This window comes from Galendromus occidentalis, unplaced genomic scaffold (genome assembly GCF_000255335.2).
Source record: "Galendromus occidentalis unplaced genomic scaffold, Mocc_1.1 scf7180000077469, whole genome shotgun sequence".
Classification (NCBI taxonomy): domain Eukaryota; kingdom Metazoa; phylum Arthropoda; class Arachnida; order Mesostigmata; family Phytoseiidae; genus Galendromus; species Galendromus occidentalis.
The window spans coordinates 309,091-326,568 of NW_003805457.1; the positions used below are offsets into that span (position 1 = coordinate 309,091).

The 17,478-nt window shown below is 51.3% G+C and overlaps 4 protein-coding genes across 5 annotated transcripts; 2 read left to right on the plus strand and 2 right to left on the minus strand.

Annotated features, from left to right (window-relative positions):
* Positions 1 to 1,456: 1,456 nt before the first annotated feature.
* frtz (WD repeat-containing and planar cell polarity effector protein fritz) lies at positions 1,457 to 5,840 on the minus strand. The gene is made up of 12 exons (XM_029111783.1): positions 5,745 to 5,840; positions 5,309 to 5,390; positions 4,808 to 4,852; positions 4,485 to 4,660; positions 4,215 to 4,373; positions 3,861 to 4,114; positions 3,577 to 3,725; positions 3,300 to 3,408; positions 2,843 to 3,197; positions 2,457 to 2,737; positions 2,267 to 2,351; positions 1,457 to 2,158 (listed from the first exon to the last, which is right to left on the minus strand). Exons 1-12 carry the CDS (start codon positions 5,838 to 5,840, stop codon positions 1,706 to 1,708), a joined length of 2,244 nt encoding a protein of 747 aa, XP_028967616.1. The 3' UTR covers positions 1,457 to 1,705.
* Positions 5,841 to 7,290: 1,450 nt separating this feature from the next.
* Positions 7,291 to 8,333, plus strand: pen-2 (presenilin enhancer, gamma-secretase subunit). The gene is made up of 2 exons (XM_003744478.2): positions 7,291 to 7,549; positions 8,085 to 8,333. The coding sequence occupies exons 1-2, from the start codon at positions 7,433 to 7,435 to the stop codon at positions 8,271 to 8,273; spliced, it is 306 nt and encodes a 101-aa protein (XP_003744526.1). The 5' UTR covers positions 7,291 to 7,432; the 3' UTR covers positions 8,274 to 8,333.
* Positions 8,334 to 8,954: 621 nt separating this feature from the next.
* On the plus strand, positions 8,955 to 15,778 carry VhaSFD (V-type proton ATPase subunit VhaSFD). 2 transcript variants are annotated; one of them, XM_003744479.1, is made up of 11 exons: positions 8,955 to 9,040; positions 10,785 to 10,841; positions 11,071 to 11,173; positions 12,940 to 13,021; positions 13,134 to 13,230; positions 13,388 to 13,708; positions 13,833 to 13,930; positions 14,045 to 14,240; positions 14,359 to 14,523; positions 14,637 to 14,875; positions 14,976 to 15,778. In XM_003744479.1, exons 2-11 carry the CDS (start codon positions 10,800 to 10,802, stop codon positions 15,157 to 15,159), a joined length of 1,527 nt encoding a protein of 508 aa, XP_003744527.1. In that variant the 5' UTR covers positions 8,955 to 9,040; positions 10,785 to 10,799; the 3' UTR covers positions 15,160 to 15,778. The 2 variants fall into 2 exon arrangements, with proteins under 2 accessions (XP_003744527.1, XP_018495504.1); XM_018639988.2 differs by lacking the exons at positions 8,955 to 9,040; positions 10,785 to 10,841; positions 11,071 to 11,173 and adding an exon at positions 12,387 to 12,696.
* Positions 15,779 to 16,442: 664 nt separating this feature from the next.
* LOC100905872 (EF-hand domain-containing protein D2) lies at positions 16,443 to 17,415 on the minus strand. The gene is made up of 3 exons (XM_003744493.1): positions 17,309 to 17,415; positions 16,996 to 17,143; positions 16,443 to 16,842 (listed from the first exon to the last, which is right to left on the minus strand). Exons 1-3 carry the CDS (start codon positions 17,413 to 17,415, stop codon positions 16,498 to 16,500), a joined length of 600 nt encoding a protein of 199 aa, XP_003744541.1. The 3' UTR covers positions 16,443 to 16,497.
* Positions 17,416 to 17,478: the final 63 nt, after the last annotated feature.

Genomic DNA, 17,478 nt, shown 5'->3' on the forward strand with positions numbered 1-17,478 from the left:
CCGTAATTCGAATGCTAGGAGAATGACAGCATATATCAGATCCAGAGAACGAGGGTCGTATTGCTTAGTGCTCAGAAATCCGTCTTGTCCGGCCGCGGTCAGGTAGGAGATGAAATTGAGGAAAATTCTCATATTGTACGGAATCATCCGTCCAGACGACATCTTCCGGAAGGGAAGAATTCCGGGGTGTCCCGATGCGATCACGGCAGGCAGGTCGATCATTTCGCGCGACTAGGTTATCCGATCGGTGGGAAGAGACCCCTTGTGAGGAACTCAGCAGGAGAGATCACCTAATTCTTGGATGGTCCCTATGCTCTTCTTCCATTGTTCGTATCTACGCAACAACATTCGCTTGCGACCCTGCTCAGGCTGGATTTGCCATGTCAGACTCCCGGGCCCGGGCTTGCTCCAGGAGCCTGTCCTGTTGGGGAGAGCCGATAGCGGGCTTCGGCGAGGCTAACCTCAAGGTCTCGTGGAAGCTCGGTTCCTTCTTCCCTTGGCTCGGGTACACGCCTGACTCCCCGACAGGATGTCTAACTCGAACTTGGGACCTTATCGTGCCTCGGGCACCGCCGCAATGCTTTAGGTTCATTCAGCCCGTAAGTCTGGAGAATTGAAATGGCACTAGGGGACCGATCTGGCATCTGGCAGACCGGACAGTGAATGAATCATGTCGAAGCAGCCGGACTCGAGGGAAGCAATTCTTCTGCTCGGAACACGCATTACCCTCCGGAAGTAGTCTTGTTAGACAATACTTGTTCCTTCCTCAGATTAGTGTAGAGTCTTGAGCTCTTTCAGCTCGGTGTTGAATCGTCTCAGACGATGTCTAGATTTTTTAATCACCGCCCGCGGCGAGTACTTCCCGTTGATCCTCGCAGGTGCCTGGAAGGGCTGCCCGAGCTCGATTCGCTTAATTCCATAATTCTCATTTGTGAGCTATGACCGAGATCACACGACATTTCTGCGATTTCAAGTGTCTGCACGATCTGAACGAGTTCCATCTTCCCCGCTCAAGAAAGGGAAACGTTCCGCAATGCATTGTTCGTCGTTTCAAGAGCTGATCCCCCGACGTGAGATTCGAGCAAAAAATTGTGTGACCATGGACAAAAAGGAGAATCTCTAAATAGGGAGCAACGGATGGTTGCGGAATGGCGGCGCCGCGCAGAGAGCTCGAATTAAATGATGAATGGGTTTCCTTTCTGGTACATATGGATACCTCCATCAGGGTCGCCGGAGAAGAGATTCGATTGAACCCGCCGGCGAAGAATGAGATTCCCGGTCCAGGTCCTAGGTCTAGGCACATCCTCCTCCAGCCATTCTTCGGGAATTCGCTCCCAGCTCTCGATAAGAAGGAGCCGCGCGGTGGGAGGGGGATCGAGAAAGGATATTGTTCGGGAACCGAGAGGACGATCTCTCACCCTGGAGTTTCTAGACGATAGACAGAGTTCTATATCTTAATCTCTTTATTTCTTCTTGGAGATTAGTGACCCTGGAAGAATGGTACGGAGAGCCCCCCGGACTACATTCACGAATATGTGAAAGCTCACTCAATTATATTAAGCCTCGATATCGGTAAAATGGAAAAAGATGATCGATGACTGCGTCAGGACATACAGGACATGCCGAAACTTTGTGCGCTAAAAACCGGGCTATGGATCGCTGATTGCTCCGAGGAAGGCGATTGACGACTCTCATCGAGCAATCGTCAAACCTTGCCGAAATAAATGCACTCGACACCTTTCGCGAGTCTCGTCTGCTCCTCGTCTACTTCCCCATCAACGATTCTCTTCCTCAGAGCGGGACTGCGAGACGACGAGCCGGATTCGAAAGATTGATTCATTCTAGTTGGCTTCGACCCTGTGACGCTTGCTGGGACGCTATTGCTTCGCGGCAGACTCCCTGAGGCCGGGACTAATTGTCTCGTTGGAGTTGCGGCCGCAACTTTCACTTGGGTCGGCTCCAATTGAACAAATAGCTCAGCGCGGCTCCAGTTCAGCTCGTCGTCCGATGAGCTCTCGAACTCGTCGGAGTTCCTGTCACTGGTCGAATGCGAGCTCGTCGTAGATGTGCACGTTGAGGATTCTAATTCGTCGATTTTCCTGAGCGAGGCTTGGAGTAGACCCGTCAGGTGGAACTTTTTCGCGATGACGCTGAGATCCTGCGGAAAAAATGCGGACCGCTTGGGGACATCGGACTTCTGGGCTTCCGTATACGACTCGGACTGGAGCTCATCACACTAAGGCGAACGGGAAGCTTCTTGACTCACGTGAAACAAATCGACGGCTTCGATGTCTACGGCGAGCAGGAACGCTTTCTCGTATTTTCCATAACGTAATAGTTGGAAGAAGAATCTGAACAATGGAGGAATCATAGATTTTAGTTGTTTGCAGGAATGCCTTGGAATCGGCATCATCGGCTCGAGCTCTCATCACGGCTGTGATCGCGGGTATGATTACCTCCTGGCTAAGTTGACGACGCGGGGCATATACTGTTCGAGCAGGTTCTGTTCCAATAAACCACTCTCGACAAAGAAGCTCGACATTGCTTGTTCCAGGTACGCCTCGACTTGATCCGTCAGATTGTGGGATAGGAGTCTGTTGCAAAATTTCAACAAGATCCGATAGCATATCGATGCGTATTCGGACCAACTGAGAGATCGAAGGACGCCCAGCGCAGCCTCGATGTTCATTTGGCGCAGATAGAGCTCGCTCAGCGCCACGGGTCCCCACAATTCGTTCTGGAATGCACAATAATTATTACAAAGTCATCAATTATGCCCGACTGGCTTCTCGTTTCCCTGGCAGAGCAGTACGCAGGCGGGAACTGAAAAACGAAGACTCACTTGATTAGCGGTGATTGAACCCAATCGGAAGTTCATCAACAAAATGCAAGTGTGGTCGATGATGAGAGCGCCGAGATTATTCGATCGCGGCGACTCCAGCGGCTCCCACTCGAGACATAAACAAGAGGGCTTGTGCCGGAAGAAGGGATTGAGATCCAAGAGCGTGTGCGAAAGCGGTAGGTCGGACAACGCTTGCAGAGGTAAAATGTTGAGAGCGAGGTCAACGCAAATTATTTTTCCCTGGTTGGAAACCAGGACCGCGAATGCGCCACCGGGGTGCCAACGCATTCGGTCCGCGGTTATGCTCAACTTTCGGCTCTCGATTGTGCGTCTCACACCGTCGTAGCACATGAGCCTGAAAGATACAGACGGCTGATCAAGCCTCGCGAAGTCACCGAATCCAAGGGGAAACCGAGCACAGTGCCGGCACGAGTCATCCCCCCGATTAGCAACTCACCCTTGTGACCGAGTCGATATGAGGAGTTTCTGGAGGGGCTGATGCATTACACAACTGATCATCGGCGAGTCCAGAGTCACCGAAACACAAGACAGACGGACGAATCGACCTATTCGAGCAGATCGAGAGTTTGAGGCAGTTCGAAATGACAGATCTTCCCAATCGGATCATTCGGCAGACTCGGTTAATGAACACTTCAAAATTCTCGAGAAGCCCACGAATCTCCCGGGAGCCCGCACAGCTCTCCCCGAAAGTTGCTCACCGCCCCAGCGCTCACCTTGCCCGACCTGGTAGACGCAAACTTGTGCCGACGATTCATCGATACCGTCTTCAACGGTAATCAGGTTGTTGCTGACATGATCACTAAACTCCGCAGCGTGAATATTCCGGCCGATACGTCCATAGCAGAAGAGTTCGATAGCATTGCTGTTAAAAATCGCGAAGTCATCATTCGACACCGATTGAGGCCGAGAGATTTCGACCATTGAATGAGGTAGTGACTATTTTCGAACAAATCGGAACTGTCCCTGTAGGAGGAACACGAGCGTATTATCGAATTACCTCTCGAGAATTGTGTAAACCAAGACATTCGCTCGGTTTTTCTCGGTGAGCAAAGGACTCCACGGCACAGCCTCGTTCTGAGCAGCGCCCCAGAAGACCAGGAGCACATTACGGGACCGACTCCAAGCGACTCTTCGATCCCATTTGCGACCTGAAACGCCGACGGTCTCGAATGCTGTCACCCGGGCTTCTCCCAACGCCGAACGCCGCTGGGATCTCTGGTGGAGCGGCCGAGAGAATCGTATCAGCATGACCTGGAAGTCGCCGTCAAGTCCTGAACTCCTGTCTCCGCAACGGATTCCGCGAGCGCTCGACATCGTTATAATTCTCGAGAGACTGAACAATTAGACAAACCTTTGGCTCATGAAAGGCTATCGCGATCGTCTTGGGGGTGATGATCGCGTGAACCGCTCGATCCGTGAATTTCTCGCACAACGAGCGATCGATGTGGATCTTCTGCGGGGACCAGCCCTTCAGGTACAGGAGACAGAGAGCGCCGTTGCCGAATAGCATCTGCACGAGAGGGTGAGTTTCAGTTCCCCGATGGGGCATGACCCGTAGGAATTGCTCCGTTAGTGGAAAGTTCCTCCATACGATATATGGATCATGAGGCTCAGCACTCACAGAGAGGACACCTGATGCGACCCAGCTGACGGCTAGACATCTCTCTTTCTCTTGGAGGTTTTCGAGTTCACGAAGACTTTCTTTCAGGCGACCCTGGGCTTTCCATGGAATCTCCTTCGCGTCCTGCAGTGATTTCCGGGATTCTCGAATGATCGGACATCCTGGACCGGCGGTATCTTCGGGAAAGACAAATATTCCGTGTTATATTAGATGAAGTGCGTCGGACATTGCGAAATGAAAATGAAAACGCTCTTTAGGGATTAAGGGATCATCAGGAAGTACAAAGTAGGACGAGCGACCGTGCCGCCGGAAAACATCCGAACTACCTGTTGCTTTATCGTGAAGTCGATAACATGCCTGATCCAGATCTGCAACAGAATACTCCTATGATCCAATCGCCGAAACCTCCCTTAACGATCCGTCGGCGAGAGTCCTACCTCTAGGTCCTACAGTTTTTTTGTATTTATGTATATGGTTTTGGAAGCCGCTCTTCAAGTACTAGTGATTCGAACGGAGTCGGGGGATTCCGAGACCTGGGATGGACTTTCAGGCAGCGGTCACCGTGAGACAAAGCTTTCAGCGTCTCAATAAACTTCCGTTTTTTGTTCGCAGGCATCCCAATTTACAATTCGGAAAATGTCTGAGACTCGTTTTTTTTTCACTCGCACCACGACTCCGGTGTAGGAACTTTGAGGCAGAAAAATTCATGATCGATTGGCGATATCCCTCGAACGGGGTCTCGCAGTCCCATAATTTCGTAATGACCGCTACCTCTCTATTGGTGAAACTTTGACGGATAGGGGCTCCATCTTATCGGAACTTGCCTTTGACAACCACAGTGTTCGATGCTGTCAAGAATAATAACTCGTATGGCAGGGACGCCATCGCGCTGAGCTCGGCAGCGCACTACGGGTGGATCATTTTCCCGAAACGTTCTACGACGATCGGACCGGAGGCACTCTTGACTGAAAACTTGACAAACACAAAACGGAGGCACGCAGTCCCACACAAGAGGCACGCACTGCTGAACCGGAAACTCAAGTGGTGCGATCCCAAGCTTAGATATGCGTTTATCGTGAGCAATGTTCTGCAATCTAGAAATCGTATGATTGTGCGTATCTCGAGTTCACGAGGAATATCGTACGAGAAAAAATCGGGGGTAAAATTGAACAAAAGTAAAGATTTTTTGACGGGAGAGGGTGAATGAGATAATGATGCTGGTGATCTCTGCTTACAGTCAAGCATACCCTGGAGCCTCACTGTATCCGACAATCGGCATCCAGTCTCGCAACTTAGGGTGGACGATATCAACCTCAGCCTCTGTCTGAAGGCGCATCTCTGGTCGTGACACTTCATTGCGGAAGGAATCACTATCTCGGCTCCCTCCAGCTTGCCCCGATCGAGGTGCCGAGATGGGGATGGGAGGCCTCGATGCTTCATTATTATTTATGCTCGTGGATCGTGGGCTGTGAGAGTTTACCACCAAGTTTCGATAGCGGAGTCATGCAAGAAGAACTTATTTCGGCCTCGATCACAGGTTCAGAATCATGACTATCTTGAGCTCAATGTCTTCCCTTTTCGCCTCCCCTTCCCTGTCACTGACACTTTATCTTGGAAAGTGAAGAGAGGGGGTCAGGTGGGAGACCGAATGTATCGCGACGTGCTCGCTATGGAGATCGCGCCATTTCGATAACATGATCGCTGAGTAACTCGAGTGTCCGCTGCGAGTTTATCGCTCGGACCCTCGGAACGTTGGTCATTGCTACTCTGAGTCAGAAGTTCCACTTCGGCGCCGAGGGAAGGCTCCGTCATACGATGCGCGAACGTCGGCAGTCTCGATCGATAATCATTTCCCTTCCGTCGACTTCCCAGAGGGGATCACGAGAACCTCACCTCCACGCAGTAGGGTGATTCGCCTCCCCGAGGCGTCCATCAGTCGGAGAATCTCGCCTTTCAATAGATGATCAGTAATCGGTGGTTAGCATCGATTCAGCGACATAGTTTTGCGATGACAACTGCGTCGTCGCGGTGCTGATCTTGGATGGCTCCAGGCGATCCAGGGTTTCGGTCTGCGTGAGCCCGGTCGGCGAGGGGCGATGCGATCCTACGGACAGCGTCGATCGGAACCTGGACTCTGCCAACCATGATCTATCCTAGCGTATTCCGGCGCTAACACGCTTGTGTAGTATACCAGAGGATCAGGGGTCCGCTAATAAGTCGGAGACGTAATCTCGAGTAGTCCAGGGCATCGATGTTGCGCGAGCTGCTACGGTTTGACGAACCGGGCGTGGTATCGCGTCATCTAGCGGAATGTTCGAGGGGACGGGACCCAACTTCTCGAGCGTCGCGGATCGGTAGTCCTGGGCTAAGATTTGCCCGAAACCACGGCGAAAATCGTCCACATGGTTATTTAATCATTCATCACAGAGCTGATTCCCGCGAGGCAGACCCGCTCACGATTCAGAGTTTGACATGAGCGAGGCCGCACAGTCCAAATCGCAGATAAAGGCTGTAATTATTCAATGGAAGCGAGCAACGATTACTCAGACTCTAAACTCCGAGCACATGCTGCCCCTAGATCCCAACCCACGCCGAAGTCCTGTCCCCTCCCCCGCTGCGGTCATACAGGGTCATCTTCGATCGGCGGTCCAGGCTGAATAGCCGTGGATTATCTTCACGAAGAAGTGCTACAAAACGAAATATTCCGGATCCGGATTCCGGATTCCCTGAATGCTCCCCGCGCGGTAGATTCGACTCCTGCCCATGGTATATGTCAACCCATGTGTCTGCTGCCGTGTTTTGCTAGCAACCCAGCAAACAGTGATCCGCTTATGACAGCTAACGTGAAAATCGAACTCCCTCAGAAACTACTGGAATCGCGAGCTCGGGGAGCTCGGGTGCCCGTGGAAAGCTCCTCATAAGTCGCTTGCAAACTCAATAGCTCCAAAATGGATATCCGGCGTATGGAAACCCAAGAAAAAGTAGACCTCTCCCGAAAATACTTCCTAGGAGGATGCTTCTTCCTTCCGTTCCTCTGGGCAGTGAATGCCGTTTGGTTCTTCAAGGTGAGTAGAAACTTTGGATCCGAATCTCACCGATTCCAAAGCTTCCGGAAGCTCCCCCGTCTCGATAAGTCCGGGAGGGAGTCCGCATGAGTCGGAACGAGAAACTGACAGGAGGCATAAGAGCAGCTCTCCTTGTTTTGACAACTCTGTGGCAACGTTCCCTGTTCACGATCGACCTTTGGAGCTCTAGAGACGATTCAGGATTTCCCGGTGAACTCTCAAAAGTGATAATGATTCACGGTGATGCATTTGTGAAGATGTTTTCGTGTGCCGTACATGATCATTCTTGATTCGGTCGGCGCCGGCGCGGCGATCCTTTGGACAGAGGGAGGCGAGACATCCCCAGACAATCCCTGACAGAGCGATGATGGATCCTCATTAGCATGCGGGATACGGGGAGTTTCTTCATAAAGCGCCATCGATGCACCCGGTTGCTCGAATGACATTCGTACATCTCGTACCTTCCATTTTGTCGGGAACAGACGTCACACAACGCTCCGCGGCTCTGAATCAGAAACTCCTCTCTTTTTTCCAGGACGCTTTCGCGAAAGAATCATTCCCCGGCCAGAATAAAATCCGATCAAACGTCGTGAAGTCAGCTATCGGCGCGGGTATATGGCTCATCGTCCTGATCACATGGAATGTGATTTTCCAGATAAAGCGCCCACAATGGGGCGAGTTCGGCGACAGGTTGTCAGCTATCATACCACGAGGAATAGCGTGATCGAAGACTCTGTCAGATGAATCGTTCGATCCTTGTTTATTAAAAAATGATACCGTATCTGTTGATCACCGACTTCTGATTTCGCGCCACCTGTGGTTATCATCAGCTTGTTCAGATTATCGCTCACGGGTCGCTCGGAGAGGGCTCTTGAGGCCGTCGTTGGAGAAGCCCTCGTCTGGGAAGCATCCCAAAATAACGCTGGGTCATCGACCAAATTTTTGCTCGACGAACATTCGGCAGGGATTCCATTCGGAATTATCCAATGATAAGTCAAATATTACTACTATTACCCTACTCTAAAGTTGTCGCTCCAGGTCTGATTAGGAATTATCCAATTAGGTAGGGGGGGGGCGAATATTCATTCCGGTGTCAGGAAGATCAGAGCCATAGTCTCTGTGTGGACAGTCAACGATCTGCCGATGGTTTGCCTTGCCAGCGCGCGAGAATTTCGGAGGAATCCTCGATGGTGCTGGCGTCAAAAATTATTGGTCGAGATCGCGGTCAAGTAAGGCGCGCGAAATCGACGCGATGCGAGACCCAGAACAGAAATTTCTGCTCTCAAAAACTGTTGCGGCTGGTCGGCCTGAGCTGGCTGTAGCGCGTTGTTCTCTCTTCCACTGAAACGTCAGCTTACCAAGCGCCGCTGCCGGTTGACTACACAAGCAGAGTCATATGACTTAGTCGCGTGCTCCGCACTCTTCATCGCGCTGCCTAAGTAAAGCATCGGAGCCTTTGGAGTGATTGTGTGCGAGGAACTGGGCAGAAAGGTAGGATTTTTCCCGCTGTTGTCTCCAAAACTTGCTTGCTTCGGCCAGGAAATTAGAGCTTCTGCTCGGTAGTGATCCGCGTCCGACCGCCCAAAATCCGTCGTGGGTCAGCCGCTCATTCTCCAGCTCAGCGGACAACTCGCCGGGAAAAGCGACATGTGAGACGCGATCGCATCATTATTCGGAGAGCGGTTTCGCGAAACGCGGAGAGATGTTTCCTTCCTTCGTTTAATTTTCAATAATGGAAGGTGTCATGGAGAGATACACTCGAGCGTTGGTCGGCGGCTTTGAACGAACGGCTCCGACACGACAAAGACGACCTGAAAGGTTTTGATCTTTTGAGTGATACGTCAAATAGGTTACAGAGCGAACAATTAGTTTTGACGCGGGGAAAACACTCTGCAGTGGTTGTGTTCGTGTATCTCCTGGAACACGGGATGCACCTGCTGCAAATCAGCTCCTTTCACTATCACGAGTAGAATTCACTTATCTAATGGATCGAATCACGTGACTGTCGACGAGGACGGGGCACCTACCCTCGAGGACAGGGCCAATAACACCGAGAGGGAAATGACATTCACCTCTTCGGTAATAGATGTGGGCTTCGTCCTTCTGAGAATTACCCTATGGAGCTCGAAAGTCGTACGGCAGGACTTTTCCAACGGCTTACCTCACTTCTTCTGCTTCTCTCCTCTGTGCGCGGAAGATGATTCCGTAGATTATTCCTTACAGATTAGTCGGGACGTGAACGCTCCTACATTGCAGATTCCCTTCACGCTGTATAGGAATGCAGAATGTCTCATGATGATCATATTTATAAGAGAGCCGCATATCATCGAGCACCGAGAGTTCTCGACCCCCTGAATCTACGGCGGGATGACCTTTAGGTATTCAAACGCCGATTTGCCTACGCCGAGCGTACGCTCGGAGGCCCGCAGTTGCTGCCGTGGACCATTGAATAACGTCATGAGGAGGCAAGCTGGCCGAACCGCTGGCTAGCTTTCCATATTGGAGGGGCCAAGGCCGCCGAAAGCTCAAATGGTTCACGGGAAGGGGTGCTTTGGAGTGGCGCCAATAACCCGGAGCTCTGCGGAAGCGAGAGCGTAGGTGCAGTACAGGCTCACGTCACGTCTAGCCACGCTCGACAGGCGCAGGAATGTCTTCCAGTGTTCGAAAGAGTGGGTGATTTCGTCCCGATGAGCGATGGCTGACCGATCGGACCTGCCGCTTAGCAAACCAGGGGTAAGCAGAACAACGAAAAGCACGAAAGTTTTGAGAAGAGTGAGCTTCAGGCTCATCCTTTGGATCAGATTGACGGCTGAAGGCTTCGTGCTCTGCCTAGACTCGTGGAAGGGAATCGCTCGCGGGCATGAGAACAATTCTGAATTGAAGTGGTAAACAAGTGTTGGAGACGCTCGGAGGCCGCAGAACACAAACCGTCCCTTCTGGCGAATTCTGTGACGGGAAACTTCTCTGGAATTCGAGATTCTATCGACTCGCGGTTTTTCCCCCGACAGTCCGAGGCGCAGAACTCTCGCGGATTCGCGTCTGAGCCTGAAACGTGGCGGCCTCGTGGTGGTGACCACAGAGAACTCTATTTTTGGTCATTTGATAGTGAGACGAAACGTGCACAGAGCTAAGTCGGGACCCTTACCGTCTCTCGACTGAGTGAATGATGATGAATCCACCACCTGTTCGAAAGTGAGGAATTCCTAACCGATTGAAAACCCGACCGCGCTTTCAGAAAAGCTAAACAACTATGAATGCGAACTACGCCATCAAAGAGGAGCAGAACGATCAGGTGCGTATTTTCCGTTGAATGAATCCCTTGTCCCTTGTCAACTCTGCGAAGTAGCTCACAAGGAGAGAACTTCGGTGATAATCCCGTGCCCGAGTTATTGCGCTGATATTCCCCGGAGAATATCTTCTCCGACTATTTCGTGAAAATGGCTCGTCCGGAGGAGAAACTACAGGATTCATGTATCCAGATCTTGGAATGCTCCGAATAATATATCCTCGCTCGTCAAAAGGTGCTGCAGGAGTTCATGGAGACTGCCCAAACCTATAGGAGGCTGTCAACGACCAACCGCCGAACTTCGATCGTGGACGAGTTCGTGAAGGATCAGCGAATGGGTGAGTAGGAGTCGGCGTGAGCCCACTCCAGCTTATTAGAATTAACGGAGCGTTCCGTCATTCACCCGAGGCCCTGATGCGGCAATTATTACTCCAATGAGAGCCGGTTCGATAAGCGACAATGCGCGGAATCTACGCTGAGAGCTGAGGTTCTCCTGGACGAGATTCACTTGACATATCGCATGAAATCGGTGGAAGACCGTCTGCAGTATTGCATTCTGTGAACGAGGAGGCGTCCACTGGGGTTTCTCTGTGCCGTCAGTGTTCGCTCTGACGGTCCAATCTAACGAGCGTGCAGGAATAGGAGCGTCGCAGGCCCAGATCGAGTAAGACCTGCTGCGAACGTCTATATTCATCTCTCATAGCATGCACGCCCCTCTTGCGACTCGGCGTGCATTCTCAATATTTGCTGCTCACACCCTCTCGTCAGAGAAGGTCAGACCCTCCGATAGGAGAGGGTTTGACCGTTATCCTGTGAGTGGGGCTCATCCATCCGATTGTTGTTTCCGCGCTGAATTCTGACGACGGAATTGACTTCCACCCTGACTGAGAAATTCAGCTTCGGAACGTTCAATATTTCCACGGGTCCGGCCATTGTCGCGAGGAGCTGGACTTTCGAATCAGCAACTTCCGTGAAACCTTTCGTGATCCCGGGAGTCGATATCGTCCCGGGGAGTCGCTAGAGCTTCACAGTCTCGGATGGATTGAGGAGTCACGAGCGATGAGATCTCTGGTGAACTATTCTCCCCGATTCAAATCCGTCTCGATTGCACTGCCTTCCGAGCCTTCCAGCTCTCGGCGACGTCCATCGGAGAGATGCAAAGCATAAAATTATCGCGATAGATAATTTCGATTCCGATTCTCGCAGCGGTTGCCGGAAAAACGACCTAAGCTTCAGTCCGCCACAGCTTATTAGGTTCTATCATTTATCGTTTCGATGCATAGCGAGCGCTTCTGTTTGGACTTTCGATGATTAGAAGTATACTCTTCCCCGGATTCGCTTCCGGGGACGCTTCAACGTACGCTCATCATGATCGCATATCGTCGATAAGCGGACATTTATCGGTGAACAAATCCGCGATCCGAGCAATATTTTCTCCTCGATACTAATCCATCCCTCCGTAGGCTCGCTATTCCAAAGCAGCCTACGCGGATAAGTACAAGTTTCGGCGCTCATTGCTTAAAGTCCTCCCAGTGACGCCGCTGGTTGGTCAGCTGACACTTCACTCTCATTCACTCGATGTTGAGCTCTGAGCCCTCTCGAAACGACTGAAAAGACTCGGCATTGCTGCTCTGCACCGCATCTTCTCGAGGATCGTAGTTCGCTCCAGCTCCTGAGCTGTTGGAGAACGCGTGTTGCTAGAATCCTCCGTGGACCCGAAGCACATCTCCCCTCTCTTCGTTGGTAGCTCAGAGATTCACGTGATCTAAGGAGCTCCGTGAGAAATACTGCGGCAAGATGTCGACCCGTCAACCAAGTTTCGACCAAATGCTCTCGAGTATGCCTAGAGACATCGAGAAAGGTAGAATTCTGTCCCAATCTGCCGCTGTGATCGATCAGATTCTCGAATACCCAAGCGGAGGTCGCTCGATTCGGAGGGATTCTGACTCCCATCCAAGTTTTACGCAGTGACTCGCGCTGGGAGACTTCCGTGATTCCGAGGTTTTCGTACCTTGGAGTCGTACGGGGAAGTCGCGTGACGTCCCCGCAGCGGATATCGACATCCCTCGAGCTCTTATTATCATGGAACTGACTCATTTTCCAGGCGTTGTGACAGCCAACAGCCTCCTCCATCAGAAGGCTCACGAGATCAAACAGCAAGGCGTGAACTGGACCACATACGAACAGTAAGTTGCGATCCAATGATTCCTAGGTTTCGAATTGGACTTTGGTGTAGTTTCGGTTCATTGGAGTTCTCCCTGGAAAGTCTGAGCTAAGAAAGGGAATCGTCGTCCTCAGATTGCACTTCATCAATCCGGAAGACTTCCAGTTTATCAAAAATTACGAAGCAGCTGGAACGCCGGAGAAGCGCACGGCGCTGCTGGCCGATGAGCAGGTAGGATAGCGTTTTCTTAATCTCTCTTTTTACGTTGCGGATGAAATCGTCCACCGAAATCGCCTCAAAGATGAGGCGTGCGATCACTTCGATGGTCGAGGACGTCCTCGAGATCCGTCCGATCGAAATTCCTAATTCAGAAAATTCTTCGCTTCAGAATGGACAACAGTGCGCCAAAACGTTATGCGTTCTCCTCGCAAACGTATCCAAAGATCAGACCGTTCAGTATCTCTTGATATTGATCGATGACATGTTCGAGGAAGATATAAAACGCGTCGAGATCTTCCGGGAATGGACCCGCAAAAGGAAGGAGTCGGTGTTCGCTCCGTTTCTCAATCTCCTGCAGAGACCGGATCGCTTCATCGTGAACATGGCGGCTCGCATCGTCGCGAAGATCGCTTACAATTCCAAGCCCCGTATGGAAGAGCCCGAGCTCACGAAGTACCTCTCTTGGCTCAAGGAGCAACTCAAGCTGCCCGTAGGTGTACCCCCCGCATCGAATTTTCCACGATCGTAGCTTGTTTGGTTTCATTCGACGAATCGGTACCTCAACGACCAGGGAATCGCAAGTTGAAAGTTAATTCAACCTTATCCATCGACAGAACAACGAATACGTCCAGTCTGCTGCTCGATGCCTCCAGATGATGTTGAGAATCGACGAATACCGTGAGCCCTTCAGCCAAATCGAAGGAGTTCAAGTGTGAGTAGACCGGAATCCGTATCTTTGGGGACCCCCGGGACATCCTCTCACTTCCTCGTTAAGACGCACTGATGCATAGGTGGTGTTCCTACTACGAGACTCTTTCCTCTGCAGCATCGTCGAGGTCCTTCGAACTGGAAACATGAACTTCCAAATGCAATATCAGTGCACGTTCTGCCTGTGGGTTCTGGCCTTCAACCCAGGTCTATGCGCTCGGATGAGCCGCCTTAACATCGTTCCCGTTCTCTCGGACATACTCACGCAGAGTCAGAAGGAGAAAGTGACCCGCATCGTCCTCGCAACCCTCAGGGTTCGTGTTCTAATTCTCTTACGGTGAATATTATTATCGGTCCAACGAATAGCTCAATGCAAGCCGGGAAATTCCGGAGAGCCTCCGACTTCGACTTAGCGCGATTGTTCCCCGACAGAACTTCCTCGAGAAACCCCAAGAACCGAGCATCGTTCGCGAGAACTCCATCGCCATGATCCAGTGCAAGGTCCTGAAAAATCTCGTGAACCTCCAGCAAAACCCGCGTGAGGATCCGGACGTTGTCGACGACATCGACTATCTAGTGGAGAAATTGCAGATTCTGGTGAGTGCTGTGGTTATTTCCTAGGAGTCTGTTGGATACGCGTCCTGCGAAACATCTCTCCTCATCTAACGCCGCACATTTGGGGGACTCATAGCTCTATTATCACCCTGCAGGAGCAAGATATGTCATCATACGACGAATACATGAACGAAGTCAAAACCGGACGTCTCGAATGGTCACCTGTGCATAGCTCTGAGAAGTTCTGGCGAGAAAACTCCGAGAAACTCAACGAGAGAAACTACGAGCTCCTCAAGATGTTGATTTCCCTTCTCGAGAGCGACGACTCCCTCATCGTGACCGTCGCGGCTCATGACCTCGGCGAATACGTCCGACATTATCCTCGTGGAAAACAGTGAGTACGGTTTTTCTGTGGAATCCGGACCGAACCCACTTGCATATACACAAAGACACCCCATTTGGAGAGCACGAGTCAAGCACCATCAAAATTCCAGGGTCATCGAAAAACTGAACGGGAAACACCGTGTTATGCAGCTGCTTTCGCACAGCGATCCCAACGTACGCTATGAAGCTCTGCTCTGTGTACAGAAGCTTATCGTCCACAAGTGGGAGTACCTCGGCAGACAGATGCAGTCTGAGCAGCCAGCGAAGAAAACACCGGCGGTCCGAGCTAATTGAATTATATAACGAGTTGGATCCACAGTGACTGGCCTCCCGTCTCGGCTCGACTTTTCATCCACACGATTCTAAACTCCGATTAGAGAGCACGAGCGAGGGTGATGTTTTTCGTTGGAGGTCCCTGGCAGAATCAGGTTCGATTGCTGTTGCTTGAGTAGATGACCCATATCAATGATTCCAATGGTCCGTGTTAAGTACTACGCACATTGTTTCCTGCGAAAATCTCTTCTGACCGACCTTAGAGCCTAGTCGATGCGATTGATCGCTCGTTGGGGGGATGTTTGGCACGATCGATTCTAAAATCCGAGAAGAAGAGGTTCATTAGTTCATCTTTCGAGTCTTTATTTTCTGGTCTCCGTCAGAATGCGGAATCCATTGGCAGAAATCAGACGCGACGAACCTCTGAGGATATGAAGCTGAGAACGATTAGGATATGAGAGTGATCTGAGAATGGAGCAAACAGGGCCGTTCCTAATTCTTCAGCTTTAGTTCAACTCTCCGCCTCCGACAGTATTAGCGATTTTCGGTATCGCCTTCGAATGTTGTGTTATATCTGTTGCAATGCGCATGACTGACTGACTAAATACTTCCAAGTATGAGGAATAAACGTTACTTGATGCGAGTCAGAACCATCTCTCCGAGGGAAACCCCCGCTCTGTGGAAGCGTGTCCTGTCGGCAATCCCATCTGATGAGCCTCCTCTCGCCGCCCGAATCCGGAGGCCGTCCCGACCTTCAGTCGTTTCACATCAGACGCCGGATCGCCTGCGGAATTTGTTGAGCTTGAGGCTCATCTGGATGTCTCTCGGAAAGTTTCGCGACTCCAATCCCGGATTCCTAATCCATTCCGCGCGCTAAGGATCTACACAGATCCAGGAAATGGAAAAACGCACTCGCGAGAAACTTTGTCGGGCTGGGCCGTTGCGGGTTGGCAAGATGCTGGGCCTTCTTGCGCAAAGTATCGTCGGCGCGGTATCACCCGATGCTTCGAAGCATAGAACATCGAAAGTGATCGAGCGGCACAGGATGATCGCAAGTCAGAGTGCCGTCAGGTTCCGCCTTGCTAAGATCGAAGCTGTCTAAAGGCGAAGTAGCGCGCGACAGCTTGGCGGTTCTTGATTCACCTTCGGAGACGCGCGACCATCAGCTTCAGGAACTTAAATGATAACTCCGAGGAACAGCTCGCGAGAAGCTTTCTCAGAATACCTACATGGAACTCTGCAAGTTGCTTGGTTATTGTCCTTTATTGGCAAGAGAACAAAAACAGATGGGTTAGGATTCCGGAAACCGACCAGAATTCGCGAAGTCCAAGGAACGGGCTCGCACCGCGTTTACGAAGATCACTCCGCGGGTTTCTCGTCCTCCTTGTCGGAAGCCTCCTTCTTCTCCTCCAGTTCTTCTTCACCTAATATAATTTCTTCCTTCGGTTCATCTTTTTCTTTTTCCAGGACCTTCTGTTTCTCTTTGTCTTTGAATTTCATTTCTACACTGCTGACGCTGCTGGCGTTGCTAGCGCGCCGCGCTAGATTGGAATCCGTGAGCACTTTGGCTTTGGCTTCGAAGAAATCCTTCGCTCCGGAAACTCCGGCCTGGGAAACGTCGATAGAAGTCATGCGGGCCAGCGTAAGCAGACCGCTATCCGAAGAGAGCTCTCCGTCCCTGGCTTTCTTGAAGATCAGCAGGAACTGTGGAGTGGGAGATGTCATTCGATCATGATTTGATCCGATGTATTTTGCCTGAACAGCCCGTGGATCGGATTATCCGCTCCCGGAGAGAGAAGAATCCGATCCAAAGCGTACGTCCGAATATCTGATGCACAAAGGCATTCTCCGACTCACCTCTGTGAAATTTATGATACCATCGAAGTCGGAATCGATCTCCTGGATCATGTTCTTGAGTTGGACGTGAGTCTGCGGCGCGCCGAGGATCTCCATCATCCTCTTGAGCTCCATAAAGTCCAGAACATGATCACCGTTCACATCGAACCTGAATTTCGGGGGAAACTCGAATACGAGCTCGGTGTCGACTGGGACGGAAGACCGTCGGGCAAGTTCGAGCGGGCGGCGTATGGGACGAGTCCGTATACGGAAGCGGCAAAACTCCCCCCACGCTCCAAGGAAATGGTATCGAATCGTAGAGGATGGAACTTACTTGTCGAATTGTTGCTTGTACTTCTCGATCTCATCGTTGTCGAATTCCTCGAAGGGGTTGAAGTGCTGGAGGATCTTGAGCTCATGATGAGGTTGGTTCTTGGCCATGTTGTGCGAAGGCGGTTCAGTGCGAAATGGACTGCTCAGACAGAAGCCTGCTGACTCTACTAA

Coding starts and splice junctions, on each gene's coding strand:
- frtz (XM_029111783.1), bottom strand. CDS start 5,840: ATGAAGTGTCACGACCAGAGATGCGCCTTCAGACAGAGGCTGAGGTTG. Junction 5,391..5,744: donor GATGCCGATTGTCGGATACA/GTGAGGCTCCAG, acceptor ATCCACCCGTAG/TGCGCTGCCGAGCTCAGCGC. Junction 3,409..3,576: donor CGTCTACCAGGTCGGGCAAG/GTGAGCGCTGGG, acceptor CTGCTCGAATAG/GTCGATTCGTCCGTCTGTCT.
- LOC100905872 (XM_003744493.1), bottom strand. CDS start 17,415: ATGGCCAAGAACCAACCTCATCATGAGCTCAAGATCCTCCAGCACTTC. Junction 17,144..17,308: donor TACAAGCAACAATTCGACAA/GTAAGTTCCATC, acceptor CCCGAAATTCAG/GTTCGATGTGAACGGTGATC. Junction 16,843..16,995: donor GTATCATAAATTTCACAGAG/GTGAGTCGGAGA, acceptor CCCACTCCACAG/TTCCTGCTGATCTTCAAGAA.
- VhaSFD (XM_003744479.1), top strand. CDS start 10,800: ATGAATGCGAACTACGCCATCAAAGAGGAGCAGAACGATCAG. Junction 13,709..13,832: donor AGGAGCAACTCAAGCTGCCC/GTAGGTGTACCC, acceptor ATCCATCGACAG/AACAACGAATACGTCCAGTC. Junction 14,524..14,636: donor TGGAGAAATTGCAGATTCTG/GTGAGTGCTGTG, acceptor ATCACCCTGCAG/GAGCAAGATATGTCATCATA.
- pen-2 (XM_003744478.2), top strand. CDS start 7,433: ATGGATATCCGGCGTATGGAAACCCAAGAAAAAGTAGACCTCTCCCGA. Junction 7,550..8,084: donor ATGCCGTTTGGTTCTTCAAG/GTGAGTAGAAAC, acceptor TCTTTTTTCCAG/GACGCTTTCGCGAAAGAATC.